General features: G+C 43.2%; 1 protein-coding gene and 1 long non-coding RNA gene across 5 annotated transcripts in view; one reads left to right on the top strand and one right to left on the bottom strand.

Moving 5' to 3' along the window:
* Positions 1-2,125: 2,125 nt before the first annotated feature.
* LOC119181457 (uncharacterized) overlaps positions 2,126-25,433 on the top strand; it is a 49,879-nt gene continuing 26,571 nt past the window's right edge. The window contains exons 1-3 of one of the 2 annotated variants that reach the window (XR_005111217.2): positions 2,126-3,716; positions 4,092-4,167; positions 4,710-17,279. This is a non-coding gene — a long non-coding RNA (uncharacterized LOC119181457). Of the gene's footprint in view, positions 3,717-4,091; positions 4,168-4,709; positions 17,280-25,433 lie in introns of those variants that run through there. The other variant, XR_012888612.1, reaches the window with a different exon arrangement.
* The window catches only part of LOC119181451 (uncharacterized), a 607,968-nt gene continuing 593,182 nt past the window's right edge, over positions 10,648-25,433 (bottom strand). The window contains exons 37-38 of one of the 3 annotated variants that reach the window (XM_037432704.2): positions 19,996-20,226; positions 10,648-12,328 (exon numbers count right to left, since the gene is read on the bottom strand). In XM_037432704.2, the coding sequence (XP_037288601.2) occupies positions 12,167-12,328; positions 19,996-20,226 (393 nt within the window). In that variant the 3' untranslated portion in view covers positions 10,648-12,166. Of the gene's footprint in view, positions 12,329-19,995; positions 20,227-25,433 lie in introns of those variants that run through there. The other 2 variants (XR_012888604.1, XR_012888603.1) reach the window with 2 other exon arrangements.

Raw genomic sequence — 25,433 nt, 5'->3', positions numbered from 1 at the left:
GCAATGGTATCTGCATCCTCGCTGGTGTTGCAGTAACGGCTAAGCAGGTCTGCGATGTGTACGTCCTTCCCTTGTTGACGATAGTCTTTCTTTTTTTTCATTCCTATGTCATTCCATACCTTTTCCATACTTTTCTCCATTCCATACTCATTCCATACTTTTCTTTTTTAAAAGCTACGGTTTGTTTGTTTTGTTCTGTTGTTGTTTATCCATGTATTTGCATGCAGGCATTTTAACCTGCAAAGTCTTGTTTCTTTATATAGTACTGTTTCCTGTGTTTCATTTGCTGTAAATACTGTTCAAGACAGATCTCAACTTGTTTTCCCTTCCCACAAGGTGTATTTACAGTTAGTTACTTTTGTCTCTTTTATCTTTTTGTACAACTCACTCCTGCTTATGGCTTGCAAAGCAAGCTGGCAGTAATAAATAAATAAATAAATAAATAAACACCCACAATGATTCGGTCACGGAGGAGTTCTTCCATCATCAAGCTGTAGTTGCACCTGCTTGCCTGTAGCCTTGCAGCAGTCACGTAATCCAAGAAGGTTTCTCCCTCTTTTTTGTGTCGTGAGATTGAACTTGTAGCGTTCGTGCGTGGCATGAAGTGCTCAGTGAACCTCTTTTTGACAGCTTTCACGTCTTTGTTCTCACTCTCCGTTAGGTTGAACGTACGATAGATCTTTTGAGCTTTGGTTTCAATAACAGACATAAATGTTGCTACTTGCACTTCAGGTGTCTTGGTCCGAAGCTGGACTGCGGTTTTATACCATTCATATGCTTGCAACTAGTCTTGCTACGTGATGGGGTCGCTCGAATTCATATCCAACGATTTCAGTGCTCGCTGACCATTCTCACCAGCCATTGTTGACTTTGACTGCTTCTATCACTTCTGACACCATGTGATAACGCGACTCGGTGCTTGAAGGAGAACTATTCATTAAGTACACGTGGTTACATAAAATTGAGAAGTCACAAAGGGATTCATGGCCTTCTGGCCAACCATGGGTAATGCGCTGTCAATGACGCTCTCCCCGACCAAGTAAGTCTGGTGATGTCTCTCTTTACACCCTCTCTTTCTCTCTTTGTGAAGGGGTGGGTGCACTTTACATATGTTAAACGAAGAACTTACCTGAAGCTTTTAGGAGGCAGTTAAATTTTTTAAGTTTCTTCATTAGGGAGTTTTCGAATGAGGGGGACCCCCAAAAAATAGTGTCAAGGCCTCTGCGCATGCACAAAACCCAAACCGCATTTGGGTTTTGAGTTGAGAATGCTATTTTTTTCTTTTAGCAAGAGCCCCAAAACCTGCCCCAAAAGCTTTGCATCGGACAAACATGACGGCACCCATTGAAGTGACGGCTGTCGTCCAGTACTAGAGTGACGAAAGCTGGGTGAGTGCCCAAAGCGTTGCACACCCTATTCGAAAACTTTTCAGTCCTGCTTGACCCAAAGCATGCATACACAAAAAGTTTTCGGACCCCTATTGTAAAACTCACCATTGTCCGTACAGTGCTCACTGACTGAAACATGACAAGTAACCAGATCGTGTTGCTACAACTTAGCTCAATAAAGGTAAAGTTGGCTGTGACGTCAGTGTTTGACTCAAAACAATGCCGATATGACACAATTTGAAAGCTGCGGGAATGAAAGTTTGTGTAGAACTTAGCATTAAATTGTAAAATTTGATCTAGATGGTCCCATAAGGCACAAGTCATTGAGCCTCATGCAGTAATGATTAACAACAAAACCACAATCCCCAGTTCAAGTTTTTGTTCATTCACGAAGAAACTATCAAATATTTCGTGTTCATTACAAGCGCTGCCATCTTTTGGTTTGTCACTGATGATGCAATGTTTTATTCATGTATAACCTATTGTTGCCTTAACGAAAGCGGAGGAATTTTCAGGGCTTGTTTTTCTTTGTTCGACACTATGTTAATGAGACCACACAAACGTTTTGTTCTCATTACTGTTGTGACCTGACGTCACAAGTGGTTGACGCTAATATAACAAATAAATGGCATCTTTCATAAGATGTCCTTTTTGAATTGTTGAGAACTTTTGTTTTTGCATCACATTTAATAATTCTTTTCTAATACACATCATCATCATCAACCTGACTACGCCCACTGCAGGGCAAAGGCCTCTCCCTTGATCTGCCAGTCAACCCGGTCTAGTGCTTTCTGCTGCCACGTTCTACATGCATACTTTTTAATCTCATCGGCCCACCCAACTTTCTGTCTCTCCTTCATGTGTTTGCATTCTTTGGGAATCCATTCAGTTACCCTTAATGACCAGTGGTTATCCAGCCTACGTTACGTTCCTGGCGCGTTCTATTTCTTTTTCTTGGTTTCAGTTATGATATCCTGAACCCTGGTTTGTTCCTTCACCAAATTTGCTCTCTTGTCTCTTTAGGTTACATCTTTAATTTTCCTTTCCACCACTCGCTCTGTCGTCCTCAATTTACGCTGAATCTTCTTTGTAAGCCTCCAGGTTTCTGCTCCGTAGGTAAATACTGACAAGATGCAGCTGTTATATGCCTTCCTTTTGAGGGATAGTGGCAATCTACGTGTCATGATTTGAAAGTGCTTGCCGAATGTGCTCCACCCCGTTCTTATTCTTCTAGTTACCTCAATCTTGTGGTCTCTCGGCCATCTTTCAGTAGGTTCGTTGTTACCTTATCCTCTCCAGCGGCCCTGCCTATTTGCATTCCTTCTAGGGCTCTCCTTACTTCCCCTGTCATTACTGGTAGGACGTCGAATTCTTCTGGGCTATTATTGTTTCTTATGTATCATCCTGGTTGTTTTGGCTTCTGTACAGCGCTCTGTAGAACTGCTCCGCCACCTCTGCTATCCTATCCATATTGATTATGAAATTGCCTTCATTTTCCCATAATGCATACATCCGAATTTCGTCTATGCATAAGTTTGCCTTCGTAACTTATAAGCTTCTTCTGCTTTTTACAGCCTGCTCAATGCTCTCCACGTTATACCTTCTGATGTCGGCTACCTTATGCCTATTGATTAACTTTGAAAGCTGCACTAGCTCTATTTTGTTGGTTTCATTGGAGGCTTTCAAGGTTTGTCATCTCTTAATGAAACTTTTTTATCTCCCAGGATTGTTTTCCAGTGTCATGTCTAGTGACTGTACCTCAGTCTTCTATTGCACACTCTTTGATGATACTAGTAAGATTATCGTTCATTGTGTGAATGCTAATGTCAGTTATCTCATTTAGAGCTTCAAATCTATTCTGAAGTGAAACTCTGAATTCTTGTACTTTCCCTCTCACTGCTAGCTCATTAATTGGCTTCTTGTGTATCAGTTCATGCCATTGCTTTTTTAAATCTAGGTAAATACGAGCTTCTAACATTCTATGGTCACTGCATCGAATCTTGCCAACTACTTCTACATCCTGCACACGAGATTATTTTATGTTTAGTTTCGCCATTAGAACTTTGCCACGTCCACTTACGGTTAGCCCATTTTCTGAAGAAGGTATTAAATATCTGTGAATTAGTACATTTTGCGAACTCTACTTACGACTTTCCTCTGGCATTTCTAGAACCAATGCCATATTCTACCACTGCATGGTCTGTTTCTTGCCTACTTTGGCATCAAAGTTTCCCATCAGAAAAGTATACTGTGACATTACTTTATCAATGGCTGACTATACGTCTTCTTAGAAGTGTTCAACCGAATGATCATCACGGCTCGATGTAGGTGCGTAGGCCTGTACCACCCTCATCTTGTACCTTTCGTTATAATTAATTATGATACTTGCCACCCTCTCACTGATGCTATAGTATTCCTCTATGCTGCGAGCAATATTCTTGTGCATAAAAAACCCCATTCCTAGTTCTTTTCTGTCAATTAATCCACGGTAGCATAGAATGTGTCAGTTCTGTATAAGCCTCATTTGTCATTCTTACTTCGCTGAGCCCTATTAGATTTCATATAACACCCTCTAATTCCCCAGATATCACAGCTAGACTAGCCTCACCAGATAGTGTTCTAGCGTTGAGCGTAGCTAAGTTCAGATTCCAGTGGCGGCCTATACAAAGCCAGAGATTCTCAGCACCTTCCACTGCATTGCAGGTCTGACTGCCCCCTTGGACAGTTGCTTCACAGCCACTGGGGCCAAGGGCGAAGAGTTAATTGGTACTTTCATAAGGTATGCATACAATAATATACACATTACTTAAAGTGCTTATGGTATATACATTTTGCCTTTATTTCATTTTTAGCTTTGTTAGGGTGTTTCAATAGATGAGTGCACAAACCTTGAGCTTCATTCAAGACACTGCAAATCTAGAAATACAGAATTAATTTTCACATAGGATATACAGATGATTGTAAAGTATGTATCATGTCATGTACAGACTACAAACATTAATATGCTGCCTAGACTCACAAACAATCATACAGAAAGTGGCTTCTGTTAAGGCACACAGGTTGTCAAGTAGAGCTACTACATAAACATTTTTAGTGAAACATCTTTCTTATCAATGAGAATGAAGTTAAATATTTTTTTCTTGTCGTAATTTTTCTGTTTTATGATGTTGTTGCCCTTTGTTCCTTAGGAAAGATTTTTACTTTCGTGGTAATTAAGTTTCGCTGCACAATATTTTGTTGCTTGTGACTTTTTTTTGTATTTCGTCAGACATTTTGTGCACGATTGAAAATAATATAATTTTATGCTCTCTTTCTAAACAGCTGGTCGATATGTCCATTCTGTCTGCCATCTAGTGCTCGTTACGATGTCAAGCTGTCATTGTTATGTCTTCGACTCCAGGCCACGTCAAACATGTGTGACATGATAGAACGGATAGTAATTATAATCTCAGGCTTGACCTGTTACTGGCATACACGAAAGGGTAGTGCAGATGGGAGTGTCGTGTGAGCCGCTGTCCTGTGCAGGTTGTTCGGGAAATTAGTCACCATTGCTGCACTCAAGAAAGCCTGGAAGGATTTTTCGGAAAGCTTCATTTTAATAAAGCCTGCACCCGCTTTGCATGTTGTTCGTAGCTGCAACTGCGGAGCCTCAAGCCTTGTACCTACTGTAAACCTTTCTGCTTTATCGTTGAAAGTCAAGCAGATAATACATGTAAGTGTAATAGTATATCCCCATCACTCATGGAAATGTTGTGGCAATAGGTATTAGAAGCAAACATTCTCTCCGTAAATTTGTGGAAGGAAGAGTGCTTGCAGCTACACAAAGTGAATGTGAACACATAGCGATTGATTTACTTCTCAAAGAGTGAGCAAACAGGTAAACTCTCAAGTTGCAAACGTGCAAAACAAGCCAGAAATATGCAGAGTGGATCAGCATATGCAACGCAGGCAGGCCAAAAGTCGAGCAATATAATCAGATAAGCACAGCATATTTCAATGTCAAGCATGTGAGTCCTCAGTTAACTGTGTTGACAGCTGATGCACTCCGAGTTGCAGTTGCAGCAGTGTGCCAGTGCACCAAAGTGTGGTGAGAGATGTGCGGTGAAATCGGGTGAGTTTTTTTCATTGTACTGCGACGTCTCTTCTTTTCTATCTGGCACATCTCGTGTTTCGAGCGAGCGCTTGGTATGTATTTGCGCTAGGGGTGTGCGAATATGCATATGTAATATTCGTATTCGATTCGATCACCACTTATTGGAAAATGTCAAATATTCAAACTAACTCGAATATTTCTCGAATATTCAATGTTAACGAATATTTGTTAGCATATGCCCCTGTCAAGAACTTACGATTTTGCTCATTTGGGATAAGAGCCTCAGTAGAGAATGCAGTGATTACTGTGACTTCGGCGCGTGTACGGTGACACCTGCATGGAAATTCACGGGAGCGTGACGACAGCTACCTATGAATGCGGGGGCACGTCATTGCGACAAACGCACCAACGAAAACATCTCAATCAACCTAAATAGTGTACTGCCTGCACGGCACTACGTGTGGCTTAGCGGTGTAGCGCACACCGTCTGCTGTCGGGCCCTTGTGCAGAGGATCGCAAGTGTGTATGAAGGCAGCTCGCCGCTGCCGCATTGGCTTGACAAAATAGTCTTCACACATTTGCTGGGTCCCGTACTGCAAGCACGAAGAAAAAAAAAAGTCAGTTTCACCACAAGGGCAAAGCAATGAATGCGATAGCAACAATTGAATAACTTGGAATGTAACGCTGAGAACGGCTAGTAGATTGAAACGTGCGGTGCGCTGCTCATAAATGACGCACAAAAATAAGACACGCAGCTTGAGAGCTAATAACGTTTACAGCTTGACGCTTAATGCACTGTTTAAACAAGTACGACGCATGAAACGTAATCACAGACACGGATATGAGTGCGAACTAACGAGTGTCCCAGTTGTTACTTCGCTGTGTTTGAAAAATGCACTCTTATCACAAATGGTGCCTGCCCAGCGATCGAAGTGACCTTTGTCGCCAAGGCGACTAGCGCAATCGTTCCGGTGAAAGGCCAAGACACGCAATTCTCCCCGCTGAAGGGTAAGTGTGCGCGCGCACAAACACCTAGCCCCCCCCCCCCTTCCCCGCCCTCATCGGCAGGGTAAACTACATGTGAGAGATAAGCACGCATTGGCCGATGCGACGAGCTAGGTGCTGAGTGCAGGTGGCCTTTTTTTGTTTTTCCCTGAGTTTTCATACATATAGATACGTATACATTCACGGTGCACGATGGCGGTGGTGGCTGCGGGATAAAAACGAGCCGAGACTTTTCATATGCTTGCTATTGCAATAAAAATATCTCCATACAAGGACAAATGCATGCATATACATTACAGAGATAAAGTGGCGATGGCATAGTAGTTAGAGCATTCGCCTCACATGCAAAAGGTCCATGGTTCAAATCCTCGTGCCAGGCAGTTCCCAATCGGATAAAAAAAATCCGCGTGGCGATGGAACTGCATTAAGAGGCCTGGGGTGCGGCCTCACCGGTGACCTCCACCGGTAATGCACTCCCTCACCAAAGAAAGACTGGCCACCCTGGTGCAGTATCTGGCCACTACCTCCCACATGCGTACGTTAATTAACTCACGGTCCTCAGTCCCCAGCAGCTGCGAAGCAACTGACCACGGCGGTGGTCAGATCTGCAACGCAGCAGAGGGTGCTAAGAATATCTGGATCCAGACAGGTCGTCATTGGAACCTGAACTTGGCAACGTTTAACGATAGAACCTTATCTAGTGAGGGAAGTCTAGCTGTACTATTGGAGGAGCTAGAGGGTCTTAAATGGGATATAATAGTGCTTAGTGAGGTTAGGAGGACAGATGAGGCCTATAGGGTGCAACAGAATGGGCACATCCTTTGCTATCGGGGCTTGGCTGACAGAAGAGAACTGGGAGTGGGGTTCCTAATTCACAGAATCATAGCTGGCAACATAGAAGAATACTATAACATTAATGAAAGGGTGGTAGGCATCATAATTAAACAGAATAATAGATACAAGATGAAGGTGGTACAGGCTTACGTGCCTACATCCAGCCACAATGACGCTTCAGTTGAAAGCTTCTATGAAGACGTAGAATCGGCAATGAGTAAGGTAAAAACACAGTATGCTGTACTGATGGGAGACTTTAATGCAAAGGTAGGAAAGAAGCAGGCTGGAGACCGAGCAGTAGGAGATTATGGCATCGGTACTAGAAACGCCAAAAGAGAGCTACTAGTAGAATTTGCAGAATGCAATAATTTACGGAATTTGAATACCTTCTACCAAAAACGAGTAAACAGTAAGTGGTCATGGAGGAGCCCTAATGAAAAAAATAAGAATGAAATAGACTTTATAATGAGGGCCACCCAGGCATCATGCAGGATGTGGAGGTAGTTGGCAAGGTACGATGCAGTGACCATAGAATGTTATGGTCTCAAATTCACCTAGAGTTGAAGAACGAACGACAGAAACTGATACGCAAGAAGCCAATCAATGGGCTAGCACTTAGAGGGAAAGTACAGGAATTCAGAGTGTCGCTGCAGAACAGGTACTCGGCTCTTAGTGAGGAAACCAACCTTAGCGTAGATACAATGAATGATAATCTGACGAGTATAATTACGGAGTGTGCAGTGGAAGTTGAAGGCAGGGTAGTTAGACAGGACACTGGCAAGCTTTCCGAGGAAACGAAGAACCTAATTAAGAAGCGTCAAATCATGAAAGTATTAAGTACAACAGACAAAATAGAACTGGCAGAGCTTTCGAAGTTGATTAATAGGCGTAAGGTATGCGATGTAAGAAGGTATAACATGGAGAAAATTGAACACACTCTGAAAAAACGGAGGAAGCGTCAAAGCAGTGAAGAGGAAACTTGGGATAGGCAAAAATCACATGTATGCACTAAGGGACAAAGAAGGCAAAATAACTACCTATATGGATAGGATAGTTAAAATAGCGGAGGAGTTTTACAGGGATCTGTACAGTAGCCAGGACAACCATGACCTTAATACTCTTAGAACTAGCAGTAACCCAGATGACATCCCACCAGTAATGATAGAAGAAGTCAGAAATGCCTTGGAGAGCATGCAAAGAGGCAAAGCTGCTGGTGAGGATCAGGTAACATCAGATCTGCTGAAAGATAGAAGACAGATTCTGTTACAAAAACTAGCCACCCTGTTTACGAGGTGTCTCCTGACTGGAAGGGTACCAGAGTCTTGGAAGAAAGCTAACATCTTAATACATAAGAAAGGAGATGACAAGGACTTGAAGATTTACAGGCCGATTAGCTTGCTCTCTGTAGTATACAAGCTATTTACAAAGGTAATTGCTAACAGAGTAAAGAAAACATTAGAATTCAATCAACCAAAGGAACAAGCAGGATTTCGAACAGGCTACTCAACAATCGACCACATTCATACTATCAATCAGGTAATAGAGAAATGCTCAGAATATAACCAACCACTATACATAGCCTTCATAGATTACGAGAAGGCGTTTGATTCAGTAGAAATATCAGCCGTCATGCAGACACTGCGGAATCAGGGCGTCGATGAAGTATATATAAACATCCTTGAAGAAATCTACAGGGATCAACTGCTACCATAGTGCTTCATAAAGAAAGCCACAGAATACCAATCAAGAAGGGTGTAAGGCAGCGGGACACAATCTCCCCTATGCAATTTACTGCATGCTTATAGGAGGTTTTTAGAAGCTTAGAATGGGAACAGTTAGGGATAAGAGTTAATGGAGAGTATCTTAGTAACCTGCACTTTGCCGATGACATTGCTTTGCTGAGTAAATCAGGGGACAATTTGCAACTCATGATTACGGAGTTAGACAAGGAGAGCAGAAAGATGGGTCTTAAAATTATTCTGCAGAAAATAAAAGTAATGTACAACAACCTCAGAAGAGAGCAGCGCTTCGAGATAGGTAATAGTGCACTTCAAGTTGTAAAAGACTGTCTACTTAGGGCAGGTAATAACCGCGGAGCCGTACCACGATATTGAAGTAACTAGAAGAATAAGAATAAGGTGGAGGACATTTGGCAAGCACTCTCAAATTATGACAGGTAGATTGCCACTATCCCTCAAGAGGAAGGTATATAACAGCTGTATCTTGCCGGTACTTAGCTACGGAGCAGAAACCTGGGGACTTACAAAGAGGGTTCAGCTTAAATTGAGGACGACGCAGCGAGCAATGGAAAGAAAAATGGTAGGTGTAGCCTTAAGAAACAAGGAGAGAGCAGAGTGGATTAGGGAACAAACGGGGGTTAAGGATATCATAGTTGAAATAAAGAAGAGGAAATGGACGTGGTCCAAGCATGTAGCTTGTAGACAGGATAACCGCTGGTCATTAAGGGTAACTAACTGGATTCTCAGAGAAGGCAAGTGGGTTAGGGGGAGACAGAAGGTTAAATGAACAGATGAGATTAAGAAGTTTGCGGGTATAAATTGGCAGCAGCAAGCACAGGACTGGGTTAACTGGCGGAACATGAGGCCTTTGTCCTGCAGTGGATGTAGTCAGGCTGATGATGATAATGATGATGACATCTCGTGTACACCGCCCCTCTGATCCTTGCATCTTTGGCTAGTGAGAAGCAAAACATTACACGTGCGTGCACTTTAGCACACCCGTGCCACACATATGTGACTCTCGAAGCAATTATCTGGGTGACATAGTTAATTTCAGACCAATAGGAATGTCTACATGAAATGTTCTGAATTTTTTCATATAAGCATACTTCATTGTGAAGGGAATTTGTGCAAAAAAAAGCTAGGGTCATGAAAGAAAGAAAATAAAAAAAAACAACCACATACCTGTATCCTGTTTTCTCTATTTTGTGTCCATGTTTTTTTTCATGTAAAAGCCAGTGGTATGCTAGACAGAATTTCAGTGCACTATACTTGCGACTGCTTCGGCAGTCTGTAAATGCCATGTTCGTTCTTTTGCATCACACATTTGTGGCACTGTGCACTAACCATGCTCCAAGAATCATTGAAATCAACCTAGTTACAGTCTATTACAACCGAATTCACAAAGGCTTGATGCCATCAAATAATGCGTATGCTGGCCAGGGGCAAAGAAATTGTTTGAATCATCCAGTTGTCTGAATTTTCAAACTATCAAGCTTTTCCTGAATTTATTACAAGAGGATGTCGGCTATATCAAGCACACTACATCTGTATAGTAGAGACACAAGCAGGAGTGACAAGACAGACGTTCAATAAGAAAATATTTATTTCATGACCAGCTCTAATTATGCTCTAGTTATGCACATCACAAATCTATACACATTTTGAGCAAGGATACCACATACAAAAAAAGAAACTGGGAGGACTTGCAAGGGCTGCAAACAAGTGCGACCTATTGTGGCACACTAGACGCCTAGGTTGGTGGATATGCGAAAAGTTTGCTGGTCAGTGAAGCAGTAGATATGATTGTATGTTCGGACTCCTTAATTAATATTTCAGAACCACATTTGCCTGTAACCATATAGCATACCTCCAAATGGGATTAACCATTAACATTTGAATATTGTGTTTGCAATGTTTCTTCTTACATGTTGGTGTAGTGCTTGAATGTAAACATTTGACAGATGTCTGTCTGGTTGGGTATGAAAACTGGGAAATGATTTAAACTCCAACCAAAAGTTTGTGAAAAAACTCGATGTTTCGGAAATGGGTTGGTTATAACCTCAAGGGAAACTGGGACTACGTAGCAGCGGCATCTATAAAGCACTCGTGGGGCGGTTAATGACCCCTCTCTTGTTTTGCCGTGGAGCGCAGTCCATGTGTATACACTATGGGAAGGATTCCGAGAGAGTGTTTGATGTTTTGGGTCATTCGCTGTATGTGCCACGACTCGAGTAGTAACCTAGTCGTGGCACATACAACGTACGGTTCAAAAAGGTCAACCGCTCTCTTGGAAACCTTCTCGCGAACGGCCCGAAACATTGACCGCTCTCTCGAAACCCTTTCCACAGTGTATACACACGGACTGCGCTCCACCGCACAACGAGAGGGAGAGAAAGGGGTCATTAACCGCCCCACAAGTGCTTTGAAGATGCCACTGTTACGTGGCCTCAGTTTCCCCTGAGGAAGAAACCAAGTCAGTTCCAAAACGTCAGGTTTCTTCACAAACTTTTGGTTAGAGTTTCAATCAATTCCCGGTGTAGTGCTATACTTTGTCCCAATTAATGACTGACAAGCTGTTCCAATAGCCACTGTCATCAATGTACATGAGAAATATCTATTTACTTCATTATATGCAGTAGTAGTTCATTGTTGTCTTAATTGTACAAAGGGTGACTGCGTTCATGTTTATGGTGGCTGTCTGCACCAACAACGTTAAGTCTTTACCTGTGAAGTTGGAAACTTAAAATGCCATGCTTAATGCATTACCTCTGAATCTTGTTTTCAAGCACGAGAGGACTGACTGATGCCAGAATAAGGGCACACAAACTAACATTTAAAATTTAATCTCTTTTAGCAGCAGTTGTAATAGTTAGTATGAGATGCAAAGGCAATCATGTGATCTTCGCATCGTGCTTGTGAAAGATCAAATGCCAGTCTGTCTGATTCTAACGTACTGCTTTCTCTTCTAGTGTTCAAGCTTTGTGCCACTGTAAGCTACTGATCCAGTTGTAAAGCAACTTTAAAAAGTAATTTGTTCACATTCCATCTAGTGCGTACAGCCCGAGTAGCAATATTAAATGCTGACCCCAGTTGAAACTGTGACCTCAGCAGCCAACTGGCCTGCAGCGAGCTACAGAGCTCCATGCGCGACCCCTGTCGCATTCACAGTCTCTACAGCCTCTTGCCTCCTTGCCAACTTTGGCGAAAATTTCTTGGGCAACTGCAGTGAAGAACTCGGCAGGCAGGCCGGCTTCAACGAATTGGACCTACAAGAAGAGGCGGCATTGAGTTTATACATGTGTACTATCACACTGAAAACATGTTTATTTTTATCACTGAGTCATTCAAACTCGAGTCATTCAAACATATACACTGCTCTACATGATCGTCAAAGATGTTTTTTAGATTTGGTAATCATACTTTTTCTTGTAGCCCTTTCAGACTCTAAGGACGCTTCTCCTCTTGGCACTACTTTATTGCGGCGAAAATGTTTTTCTTTTCTTTCTCAGTAAACATGTGATTGTTGTTGAGTGCAGTTTGGCTAGTCTGACCATAGTGTAGGCATCAAGTCGGCTTTACAGTACAACCTCATTACAATAGACCTCCGTAGCGACGAGGATTTTGGTTGGTTGTAAAAGGAGTGCGAAAAAACCAAGCACGTCCTTTGCTATTGTGACTAGGCTGATAAAAGAGGACTGGGCGTGGGGTTTCTTATCCATAGAAACATAGCTGGTAACATAAAGGAATACTATAGATTTAATGAAAGGGTGGTAGGTATGGTAATTAAACTCAATAAGAGATACAAGATGAGGATGGTACAGGCCTATACACATACATCCAGCCATGATGATGTATTAGTTGAAAAGTTCTATGATGACGTGGAATCAGCAATGAATAAGGTAAAAACACAGTATATGTACTATACTAATGGGTGACTGCAATGCCAAGGTAGGAAAAAAGCAGGCTGGAGACCAGTCAGTAGGGTATTAAGGCATCGGTACTAGTAACTCCAGGCATCGGTACTAGTAATGCCAGAAGGGAGTTATTAGTAGAATTCGCAGAACACAATAATTTACTGATCTTAAATACCTTCTATTGAAAGCAAGTGAATCGTAAGTGGACATCGAGGAGCCCTAATAGGGCAAGGAAGAACAAAATGGATTTTATACTGAATGCACACACAGGCATCGTGCAGGATGTGGAAGTGCTTGGCAACGTATGATGCAGTGACCGTAGGATGGTAGGGTCTCAAATTTGCCTAGACTTAAAGAAGGAACGACAGAAATTGATATGCAAGAAGCCAATCAATGAGCTAGCATTGAGAGGGAAAGTACAAAAATTCTGAGTCTCACTTCAGAACAGATACTCGGCTCTTATCGAGGAAATCAGCCTTAGCGTTGACGCAATGAATGATAATCTGATGAGTATCATTACAGAGTGTGCAGTGGAAGTTGGATGTACGGTAGTTAGACAGGACATTAGCAAGCTGTTCCAGGGGATGAATAACTTCATTAAGAAATGCCAACGCATGAAAGCCTCGAACACAACAGACAAAATAGAACTGGCTGAGCTTTCCAAGTTGATCAACAAGTGTAAGGTATCCAATATAAGAAGGTATAACATAGGGAGAATGGAACATGCTCTAAAAAACGGAGGAAGCATCAAAGTGCTGAATTGGAAACTTGGGATAGGCAAAAATTAGATGTATGCACTAAGCGACAAGGAAAGTAACTACCAGTATGGATATATGACAGTTAAAGTAGCAGAGGAGTTTTACAGAGATCTGTACAGTAACCAAGGCAATCATGATCGTAATGTGAAAACTAGCAGTAACCCATGTGACATTCCACCAGTAATGACGAAAGATGTCTGGAAAGCCTTAGAGGGAATGCAACGAGGCAAAGCTGCTGGTGAGGATCAGGTAACATCAGATCTGCTGAAATATGAAGCTAAGATTGTCTTAGAAAAACCAGCCACCCTATTTATGAAATGTCTCCTGACAAGTAGGGTATCAAAATCTTGGAAGATTGCTGACGTCATATTAGTCCATAAGAAAGTGGACGACAAAAACTCTAAGAGTTACAGGCCGATCAGCTTGCTCTCCGTCATATACAAGCTATTTAGAAAGGCAATCGCTCACAGAATTAAGGTAACATTAGAATTCAATCAATCAAAGGAACAAGCAGGATTTCGAAAAGTCTACTCAACCATCGACTACATTCATACTATTCATTAGGTGATGGAGATATGCTCGGAGCACACTCAATCACTATATTTAGCCTTCATAAATTACGAGATGGGATTTGATTCAGTAGAAATATCAGCAGTCATGCAGACACTACAAAATCAGGGCTTTGACAAGGCATGTATACACACCCTGGAAGAAATCTACAAAAGATAAACTGGTACAATAGTGCTCCATAAGGAACACGACAGAATACCAATCAAAAAGGATGTAAGACAAGGGGATACAATCTTCCCCATTCTATTTACCGCGTGCTTAGGAGATTTTCAGAGGCCTAGAATGGCAAGAATTAGAAATAGGAGTCAATGGAGAGTATCTTGGTAATCCATGCTTCGTCGATGACATTGCTTACCTAAATCTACTGCGTGGGCAAGTTGGTTCTTGATTAATATGGATTTACCAGCACAAAAAATGATGGAAACAACCAGAAAGGATTCCATTTCCCTTTCGAATACCTACTTATGGTGCATGCCTTTTCAATAAGCTTAATACATGCTTTACACTGTTCTTGTATTCCATTTTAGTTTTTAACATTTTAGATCTTTTTTTATTGTTCGTGTGCAGCTGCCTAGGCTTCTCTGGCTTTAGCGTGTTTCTTCTGGTTGGTTTTAGGATCAATGATATACTTTTCTCTTCATTCTTCTTATCGGGGGTGTACTGGGTGTCAAGAAAATTTTAGACTGCACGATCACCTTCGGTTTATTGTTTATTCAGCAACATGTTATCTCTCTGTTTTTTTTATGCATACCTACAAAAAGGCCTTGCGTTCGAAATAATGAATCAGTTGTGAGTTCAGTGTTGTGTGTGTGTCCTTCCTGAATGTTCTGTCTTTTTTTGCGCTGGTAAATCCATCTTGGACATTGCAGTGCTGAGTAATTCAGGGGATAATTTGCAGGTAATGGTTAATGAATTAGATCAGGAGAGCACAAAGGTAGGTCTTAAAATTAATCTGCAGAAAACGAAAGTAACGTGCAACAACTTCAGAAGACAATGGTACTTTGAGATAGGGAGCAGTGCACTTGAAGTTGTAAAAGAGTATGTCTACTGAGAACAGGTAATAACCGTGGAGCTGGGCCACAAGATTGAGGTAACTAGAAGAATAAGTACGAGGTGGAGCACATTCGGCAAGCACTCTCAAATCATGACTGGTAGATTGCCACTATCCGTCAAGAGGAAGGTATATAACAGCTGTATCTTGCCGGTACTTAACTATGAAGAAGAAACCTGGAGACTTACAAAGAGGGTTAAGCTTAAATTGAAGATGACGCAGCGAGCAATGGAGAGAAAAATGGTTGGTGTAACCTTAAGAGACAAAAAGAGAGCAGAGTGGATGAGGGAACAAACCGAGGTTAAGCATATCGTAGTTGAAATCAAGAAGAACAAATGGACATAGGCTGGGCACGTAGCGTGTAGGCAGGATAACTGCTGGTCATTAAGTGTAACTGGCTGGATTCCCAGAGAAGTTAAGCGGGTGTGGTGGGGACAGAAAGTTAGGTGGGCAGATGAGATTAGGAAGTTTCCGGGTATAAAGTAACAGCAGCAAGCGCAGGACCGAGTTGTCTGGCGGAACATAAAAGCGGCCTTTGTCCTGCAGTGGGCGTAGTAAGGCTGATGATGATGATTAAAATCCCAATACTTTACAACAGACTTTTATGGAAATACTGAATTGGTCTGTTATAACCAGTAAGAATTACGAGCCATGTACAGATTTATTTTCAATGGGACATAAAAAATTAAATTTTTGTGAAAGTCACAATGTGGTTTCTGTAACCTTTTTTCTATCCGATTACAAAATATCTTCTCTAAAAACTACGAAGAAGTGCTGTAAAAAATTTTTTGCGCCTGCCGAGGTGGTGACAGTCATCGTGAAAGTCACAAAAAAAAAAAAAACATTTAAGCAATGGCACAACTGCCAACCACTATTTTGGCTTTGTGGTAAAAGTATTTCATAAAAAACATTTCGTGTTAAAAAAACTAAAGCTTGAAGTTCATTTCAAGACCTCTGATTGTCTGCTTCTGCCATGCTGCCCCGGTTGCCCTAGGTAGCGGGCGTTCTTTGTTTCAACTGTGCCCCACTAGATGGCACCACCTGTCCCGTGTAACCACGCGAAAATTGAATTTTTGAACCACTCGCGCCATTCTCCATAGTAACTTCCGGCGGTTCTTTTTTCCGTGAATCAAACAGAAACGAACAAGCAGCATTTAATTGTGTCTCTTGATGCACAGAAGGTTCTTTATTTAGTGCAGTTAGATCGATTACTAGTGATTAATTGTTGGCGGTCAGTCTGATGTCATCAGGATCATTTTGAAAATGTCTTACTGCGGCGCATGTGTGCTTGTGCATTTACCATAATTTATCGGTAAGTAGGGCACTGTTGTTGATAATATCATCGTTTTAGATGTTGTCATACTTTAAGCTATTACTCTGTCGTCAATTGTTATTTGACTTTAGTGTCCCTAAGTGTTCGTGCTTGCTTGCGTTCTCTGCTGCGCGCGAAATTATAAAGTAAATTTTATCGTTGGTGAACGTCTTGAGTGAATTGTCTAGCAAGCAGCAGAGCGATGCGAATTACATTTAACGCAGAGTGCTTTTGTAGGCACCTGCAGAAACGGTGTGCTGTGCAAGCAGTAGCAACAAATGATCACGTCTTCTAGATCAGAAATAAGTGCAAAGGTTCGGAATGCATTGCTCGTTGAACTTTCATCCATCACTATTTCTGCAGCCTGGTTTTCTTCTGGAGCACGCAGTGCCTACTATTATTCGCGTTATCGGTGAGCAAATCGCCAAATTGTATATCACGCTACAATTTGCATGTCTGCATTCGCAAACGATGTGGTAATTTATTGCATTATGATGCAAAAAAAAACATAATGCTAGCAATGTCCGCAGACTTTTTCGGGCTTATTACCATCGTGTGCATTGTAATAAATTGAAGTTATTGTGACCATTGAATAAAGCTGAAATGTCATAATTTTGGCGTGAATAGGCGTCATTTCTTTCTGTTAAAACTGGAGAGCACAAGCATTGTGCATGCCAAAGAAGCTGCGTATGTTTGAAGCAAATAAGCAACGCTGCAGATATGGCAGCTATACACTGTTGGTTGCTTTAGTACATCTGCGGAAGACACCATGAATGCCATGATACTATGACTGTTCGAAGCAGAAGTTTCCTTGTATAATCGAGGCAAAGTGAACGATAGTACACTTAAACATCACTATCTAGTCATGAGTCAGTATTAGATTAGCTGACATTGACTTGAAGCGAACTCGTGGAGGACCCACCAGCGATCGCCTGAGAGCGAGCCCTTAGCGATCAGGGGCCCATGGAAAGTAATTTGAGATCAAATTTCGCACTAGGGCACTCAAAATGTTGTCACCAGGTATTTTGTGACATCCACTTTATTTTTTGTTCCGCCGCAAGTGTTCCCTCCTCACAGCTAAGCCCCATGAGCAGCTCATTAACTCTATGGAGCAGCTGATCACCCGCCATTTTCTGAACCTATGGGCTTCTGTGGAGCCTTGGCTACCTTTGCTGGAAGTTGTGGCTAGGCCTAAGTCCGCCTCGAATTTGGCGGGCAAGGCAGTCGCGCTAGCGCGAGTATACGAGAAAGAAGAAGCAGTAATGTGCTTGGTCGCAAGCAACAAAACACATCGGTCGCTGTCTCATTAAAACCCCGAATAGCTATCTTGCGCATCGCTAGCAGACCTGGCCAAACTCGCCGAGCACCGACCGCTCGGAAATGCAGTGGCAGCGCCCATTAATTTCGCGCGTCAGCGACCCAACACGCAAAACCAAGCACGCTGTATGCCGATTTTTCTTGCCGCAGCTTGGCATAATTAATCATTAATAAACCAGATATCGATGGCTTTCGTACTTAAATCAGTACGCCGATATCTGCGAGGTTATTCCAATCCCAAAAGTGTGCCAAGTGATGTTTGAAGTTGAAAGTTATAGAATGTGGAATGTCTGTGGTACAAAAGTCCGTTGCAAAGAAGTCCTGACCACCTTGCTGGCCTCACATTTTAGTCAATTATATCCAAATATTTGTTGTACCAGAATCTGTAGTAAATGGTAGTTCAACCAATGGAACAAATAGAGAGGTTGGCATAATGCTACCAATTGATATGTTGTATTCGAATGTCTGTTGTAAGCACGTCCATTGTAATGAGGTTATACTGTATTTGATTTGCGACTGTTGGCTACGTAGAACCATGAATGTTCAGCTAGAAACAACAATTAAGCGGCAGATATTTCCAACGACGGACAAGCAAAGAGCTTGAATTAACTGAACTGGAGCAACGGGGCAGTTTGAAATAAGCGGCTTTAAAATACACTGAAAACAGTGGGACAACCAAGAATTTAATACATAATTGTTTGAATTAATGGAAATTATTAATTACCCAACTTTAAATGATGAAGTCTGCTGTATTGCGACAGCAATTGTATCGACAGTGCAGGCGCATTTCTGCCGTCGCCGTGAGGTTCTGTATAAAGTTCATGGTCAGTAACACTGCCTCATGCCTTCTACATTCAATGTGCGAGTGAAACTATGAGAAGGTTGCCAATTATCATGGCTCAAGCAGAGAGAAAACAAGCCAGCCATCTTCCGTCTCGTGAAAAGTCTGTTCTTGGAAAGGGGCTATCTTACTACGAGAGGAAGTGTGTGCTCTGGGCTGCCAGGTGTGGTCGCCCTATCTTGGTTGATATAAGCAGACACATGTGTTCACGCCACTCAGTTTGTGATGAAGTGATAGGCTGCATGAAGGTCACTTCACTTGCAGCAGCAGCTGTGTTGCCAGCAGTTTGTTGTGTTATGTCTGGTCAGGTGCAACAGGGCTAGTTGCAAAGCTTACTCTGTATGGCATTCCAAATTGTTGCTATCACATTCATTGGGTTGCCCTTGCATTTAAACTCTGGGTTTTTATAAAAGTAAAGGCTAAATTCCCATTCCTGCATAAGCACATAATTGACAAAACAGGGTGTGCACAAGATCGGCTTGAGAAAAGAAGAAGAAAAATAACTCGGTGAATGGTACCACCTTAGAATTGCTACCTCGTTGTTTTTCTACCGGCAGAATTAGTTTCTTCTTCACAGCGCAAGACTGAAAACAGTCATATGCAAAATTGAACCTCAAGCACAACAAATTAACACATGTCATTCTTGAAAACCTACAGGTTAATTCTGACTGGTACTTTTGCTTACCAGTTGTCAATTAAATTTTTACCAAGAAAACAGGTTCTTGTCACAATTTGTGCACACAAGTGTAGTATATGAGAGTAGAAATAAAAGAAAACAAATTCTCATAATTTTCTCTGACATGAAGGTGCTTCAGCACTCAAAGGTTAGGTGCACTGGGACTGCAGATCTGCTATGAAGCATTCAGCCTTTAGTACTGTAGTATTCATGTATCAACCAGACCAGCAACAAGTGTGGCAATCTTTTCCTGTTACATGCATCAGTTGAGGCAAAGAGGGCAAATGAAGGAGAAAGTTGACAGGAGTAGTACGACTAAACAAACTCTTGCAGGGTTCCGAATAAAGCCCACAATTTCTTTGAATGAACTTGGTGTTTCCAAATACGCAACTGCAGTACTGCTTGAAAACATGTGCAGGCTGCTATATATAGCGTGAATTCTATTGCTGCCACCGTGTTGCCAGAGCTATCAGTGTCCTTAGGTAGGGGCTCACCTGAAAGGCCGATCCTTTGGTGGCAGCAGCCAGCTTGGCCAGCAGTCCTGCCCTGGATGGGTAGTCGAGGTACTCCTCGCCAGCCGTACTCTCGGGAAAGATGAGCCCGTCAGCTCGCAGTCCAAACACGCGGCCTCGCTGGTCCACCGTTGGGTAGTGAGAGAAAGCGTACACGGTGACACCAGAGAGCAGCACCTTGTCGTGAAGCATGTCCCGCTCACTTTGAGAGCTCTGGAGGGACAACAAGAGCCGACCATCAGAATGGTCCCAGTCAATATACTGTGATAGGGGTGAAGCGGGCTTCCGCGTACAAGCGGAGAGCAAAAACAAGCGACCAGCCAACACAGACTCGGGTGACTAACTGACTTTATTTCCACTGCGTGTTCTGCAAACTGCGCCACCGAAACGCTAGTGCTTCCCTCGGTGCGATGGCACCATATGCCGTGCTCCTCAGCCAGATGCATGGCGAGACATCACATATACAAGGCACAATATACTAAGCATATGCAGCGTTTAGAAATGGGGACAGAAGAAGACACATAAACCACACAAATTGGCACTGACTTCCCATTGAAGTTTCTTTTTGAGGGCAGCGCTGCTTTGTGTCCTCATTTCTTAGCGCTGAAAATACTTAGTATATATCAAGGTGCGTACTGACCAGCCCAATAAGGAATTCTTCTTGAACAAGTGATGCGAAAGCCCCAGATGTCTTATCAAGCACAAAGCTGACTGTCAGAGTCCTGTGGCATTGGCATAAACATGAGTAATGCAAAAGAAGTTTGCACATGACGATGTCATCTCTTGACTTCATCGAGATGCATCCAAAATTTGTGATATTGTCATGACGTTAACGACATAATAAAAAGGAATAAGTGGTGATGGTCAAGCACAGCAAGAGAGGTACAGTATAGCAAGGAAACGTGAGGAGGGCACAGGGTAGAGGACAGTGCGGTGCTGCATTGCAAGGTGGTGGGAAAAAGAAGTGAGAGCAAGGAGGAAGGTAAAAAATAGCGTAGCCATTGTATAGTACAGTGCAGCAAGAGGGGTGAGGGTAAAGGACAGTATAGTACGGCACAGTAAGCAATGGGAAAAGGAAGCAAGAGTGACGAGCTTGGAAAGGAGGAGAGTAAAGCATGGCCTACCCTTTTATAAATGAATCGAAGAACAGCGTAACAGATGAGGACACACACAGTGCTGGCTTTCAACAATGTTTAATAGCGAATCGATGTACATCTACATAGCAGCTTCTCATGTTCACTACTAGTAGTGCTTGTCTTATTGAGGCTTGTCACATAAAAAGTTTGACACAATTACAAAAAGAGACTGTATATCTTTATCAATCTTAAACTGTGTACTTTGGGGGTGCTGACACCCCCTGTAAAGTTGTTGTCGTCTTGTGGTGCACTTGTCTCGCGCATAGGCCACATTTCGGGTTCACAACTACCGAGTGGTAAGTGGTGTTGTGCTCTCAAGCGTTTATCACCACCATCATCATAATTAGAATGGTGGCGCTGGCAGTGACACCTGGCGACAAGCCTTGGTGACGGCGAGGGAGAGATGAGCGGGTTTCTTTGGTCAATAGCGGTTGGTGCGAACGGTTGTCTGTATGCCGGTGGGTTCCTAACCCGCGGCACTGCGGGTTGCACACTGGGTGTTCTCGTGGTAAGTCAAGCATTGGCGATACTGCCTTGAGTGTGTTCTTGGGTTTATGTTTTGAGTGTTGTGTAATGTTGTGTAAGGTCGTTGAGCTTGTGGATCACAACTGATGTATATTAATTGGGCTGACAATATCGTCGTTCTGAATGTAGTTAAATGAATGTGTGTCGTGTAGTTTGGTCCGACCATGTCGGCTGTGTTCATTCACTCCAAGAGCATGGTGCTCTCCCCACAACTAGACCCACACAAGCTGCCCAAGGTGGGGCTCTTGGAGCACCGGACAACAGTTCTTGCAGTTCAGTACAATCTTTTGTTCGAGCCGGGGAAGAGTAGGACTAGGTGGGACTTCCATTGCTAGCGCCCCGCCGCGGTGGTCTAGTGGCTATGGTACTCGGCTGCTGACCCGCAGGGCGCGGGTTCGAATCCCGGCTGCGGCGGCTGCATTTCCGATGGAGGCGGAAATGTTGTAGGCCCGTGTGCTCAGATTTGGGTGCACGTTAAAGAACCCCAGGTGGTCTAAATTTCCAGAGCCCTCCACTACGGCGTCTCTCATAATCATATAGTGGTTTTGGGACGTTAAACCCCACATATCAATCAATCAATCCATTGCTAGCGTCGGCGGTATGCTCTGTTGAGAGTAAGGAGATCGGTTGTTCTAATGTGTTTGAACTTGTCGGCACGCTGAGTTTTGTTTTTTTCGTCGCAAGTGGTTTTTTGTTGTTGTTGTTGTTGTTGGTTTTCAAAAAGGTTGTTCAGTTAAGATGAGAGCCATGCAGTCTGCATCCTGGGGTGAGCAAAGCTTAGAGCACGTGGATGTAGGCCAAGCCCGAAGCCAATGAGTACGGAAGCCTCCTGGGTGGTTAAATTTTTTGTAAATAGCTTCTTCTATCTCTTTGGGCTTAGGGAGTCGGGCGTCATTGCTATCTTGTCTTGTGGCTCGACGCCGGGACGGTAGACGCGGATCGCTCAGTAAGCTGCTGTGTGGGGGGAGCGAGTAGGGTCACCTTCTTGAGCTGATGTCTCTTTGCGGCTGCCTCTTCTGCACCTAGGCTGGGTGCTGGGTGGATGCCGGTTGTTATCAAGCGATTAATTAAGCATAAGGCTCTCCGCAGCCGCCTGTCGCATGTGGCACAACTAGGCGGATCGTGGCGTTGAGGTGTTGCACTCTGCTTACCCTCATGTTCTTTTTTTATCTTGCAATGCACGAGTTAAGAAAACGGACCTTTATTTTATTTTTGAGCGAGGCGTTTCGGCCGCCGCCGATGTATTAGCTAGCAGTTCATGACCATCGTACTACGTGTGTGAAGAGCCCAAAGCTCCCTTCCCTTTGCCCTACTGCATTGTTCTTTTGAGTGCTTCGAATGTACGTAGCTGGAGTGATGTAACCTGCGGCTGGCCGTCTTTTGCACATCGTCAGTGCCGCTGGCCATGAATGGGGTCGTGAGATTGGGCGACGGACATGCTTGGGACCTGCGCAACTGCTTGCAGTCTGGCGCCCTCGTAAGTGCTGGTCTCAACCAAAAGACGTGTCGGCGTGAAAGACGGTATCTCGCGCCGACGGCAATGTTGCCGTTGCGAGACCGGTACTGTGGTGAAGTCGTCGAGCCAGACAAGGCAGCAGTGTCGGCCGGCGGCGGTGTCCTGGTGCATGCGCAGTATTTATAGGGACTTTTGTTGTCATTTTTTTGTTAGAGCTTGTGTAGCTGACTCTTTTGTTTTTTCGGGATATGGTTTGAATTAAGGTTGGAGAGATGGGTAGGGGTGCTTACATCTCCTGTAAGGTTGTTTTCGCGTCATGGTGCACGTGTGTCACGCATAACTGCACTCTCTTCTGCGCATGCCTACATTCCGCACATGTATTACACGGTCACCTCATCTTAATATTGAAACCAACATAAAATGGTGGCAAGCCAGCGCATGTGAACACTGAGCCGTGCAGTCAGCCGCGAATAATGAACAAGTGTTCTCACGTGTCCTAAATGCTGTTCGAACAATTGGTGTTGTCATTAATGAACAAAAAAGGTCAGAGAAGTCTCTCCAGCTTGCAAATCTTCCCAACTGATTCCCTCTGATTTGTTGAGGAATATGCATGCTAGCAGCTCAGTACAAGCAGCATTTGTTTCTGATAGCACACGAACTCCCTCCTTGGTGTCCTACAATCCCTCCCCCCCCCATGAAGTAATCGTTATCACCCCTGCCACTGAATCAGCCAGTTGTCCTCTCATTACCTGTCCTGTCTGTGGGACGCCATAGTTAATTCCCGATTGTGTGAATGCCACAAAAACACGTACCTACGTATTCCACCTTGATGGCATACAAAGGAGGAAGGTCATTTACAAGGGCTGTCAGCATTTCAAGAAGTGTGCTCGTCTTTTTCAAGGCTGCCTTGAAGAAACGCATAACCCTTTTTATACTTTGACTGATCACTGACCACGCCCACTCAGTGTAGTTTACTTTGTACCCGTTTTTTTTTTTTGGAAGACTTTTTCTAAATATTTGGAAAAATGGAAGAAAGCACTGAGCCCAAACTTTGAAATTGAAAAGAGAATGTCACTAAGTGCTCGCGCCTCTAATAATTATTTAGTTCACAGAGGATCATTCATATGATCCTCTGTGAACTTCGTTTTTCGCATCAATTGTAGCGCAATTTTTTCCACTCATGAAAGACCAACTATCCCAACACCTCACTTCACAAACATAATCCCTGTAACAATCCAGTTTTTTACGGCGTCCCTTGGGACGAAGGCATGCAGGAGAATGAGGTGAAGGATTCACTGATGGAGCCTTATTCATCTCAGAAGATTTTGAGCCTTGGGCCTCACCTACATGCTCATTATTGGAGAGCAGTAGCGTTTCTGAAGTGTTCGTACATGACACATCCATACCCAAGACATCGTCCCCCCATCGAAAAAATCTGTACTGGGGCTGGGCACATCAGTCATTTCTTGTGAAGGTGCCTGTAAGGTGGTTTGTGGAAGAGTCACTAACTGGGCCATTGCAAAAGAACATGGATCGAAGCGGGGAGTAACTCTCTTGTACGAATGAAGAATTAGGGCAAAGGAGCTTTGAAGCATTCTATACATTGCCATCACTCAAGCTTAATGAATTCAGTCCAAGTTGACTAGTGATCATATATGTAGCCTAGTACTTAATCTGCTTGCCTAGAAGACAAACTTTAACCCTGTGGCCCACCTGTAGCTTAGGAGGTTTAGCTTTGTGCTTTGAATCAATGTGTTGCTTAGCTGCCTGTTGCTTATTGAATACTCGCGTTTTCACAGGATACAACATTGGCAAAGGCGGCATAAGACTTTGGGTTTAACCCTGCAATGTCAATTCCAGAATGCGGTTGGCGATTGTGCAAAAGTTGTGCAGGTGAAAAGCCTGTAGTAGCTTGAGGCATAAGGCCTCAAGGTTTAACTGAACCACTATAAGTGGCTTAAGTACTGCCTAAATACTAAGATATGTGCCTAAGTACTCTGTAACAGCATGTTTCAGGGGGCGGCATTGAAGTTGAGTGAGCTGAATTTGCTCTTTCAGAAAGTTGGTACGTTCAACCAAGTTGAAACGTTCAACTTGGCCGTTGGTTTGTGGATAGCAGTTCAGTGAGCAAAGATGCTGAATGCCTCTCTCTGTGAGGAAAGTTTCAAATATTTGTAACTTGAACTGAGGACCGTTGTCCGTAACAATTGCCTCAGGGAAGCCTTCCCTACTGAAAAGTGCTGTCAAGAATGTAAATACAGCTTTGGAAGTGACTGCATGAGTAAAACAAATTTCAGGCCACT

The sequence above is a fragment of the Rhipicephalus microplus genome, unplaced genomic scaffold, assembly GCF_043290135.1.
Source record: "Rhipicephalus microplus isolate Deutch F79 unplaced genomic scaffold, USDA_Rmic scaffold_14, whole genome shotgun sequence".
Classification (NCBI taxonomy): Eukaryota; Metazoa; Arthropoda; class Arachnida; order Ixodida; family Ixodidae; genus Rhipicephalus; species Rhipicephalus microplus.
The sequence above is the reverse complement of the archived record's forward strand: the minus strand, read 5'-3'. Positions and strand labels throughout refer to the sequence as shown.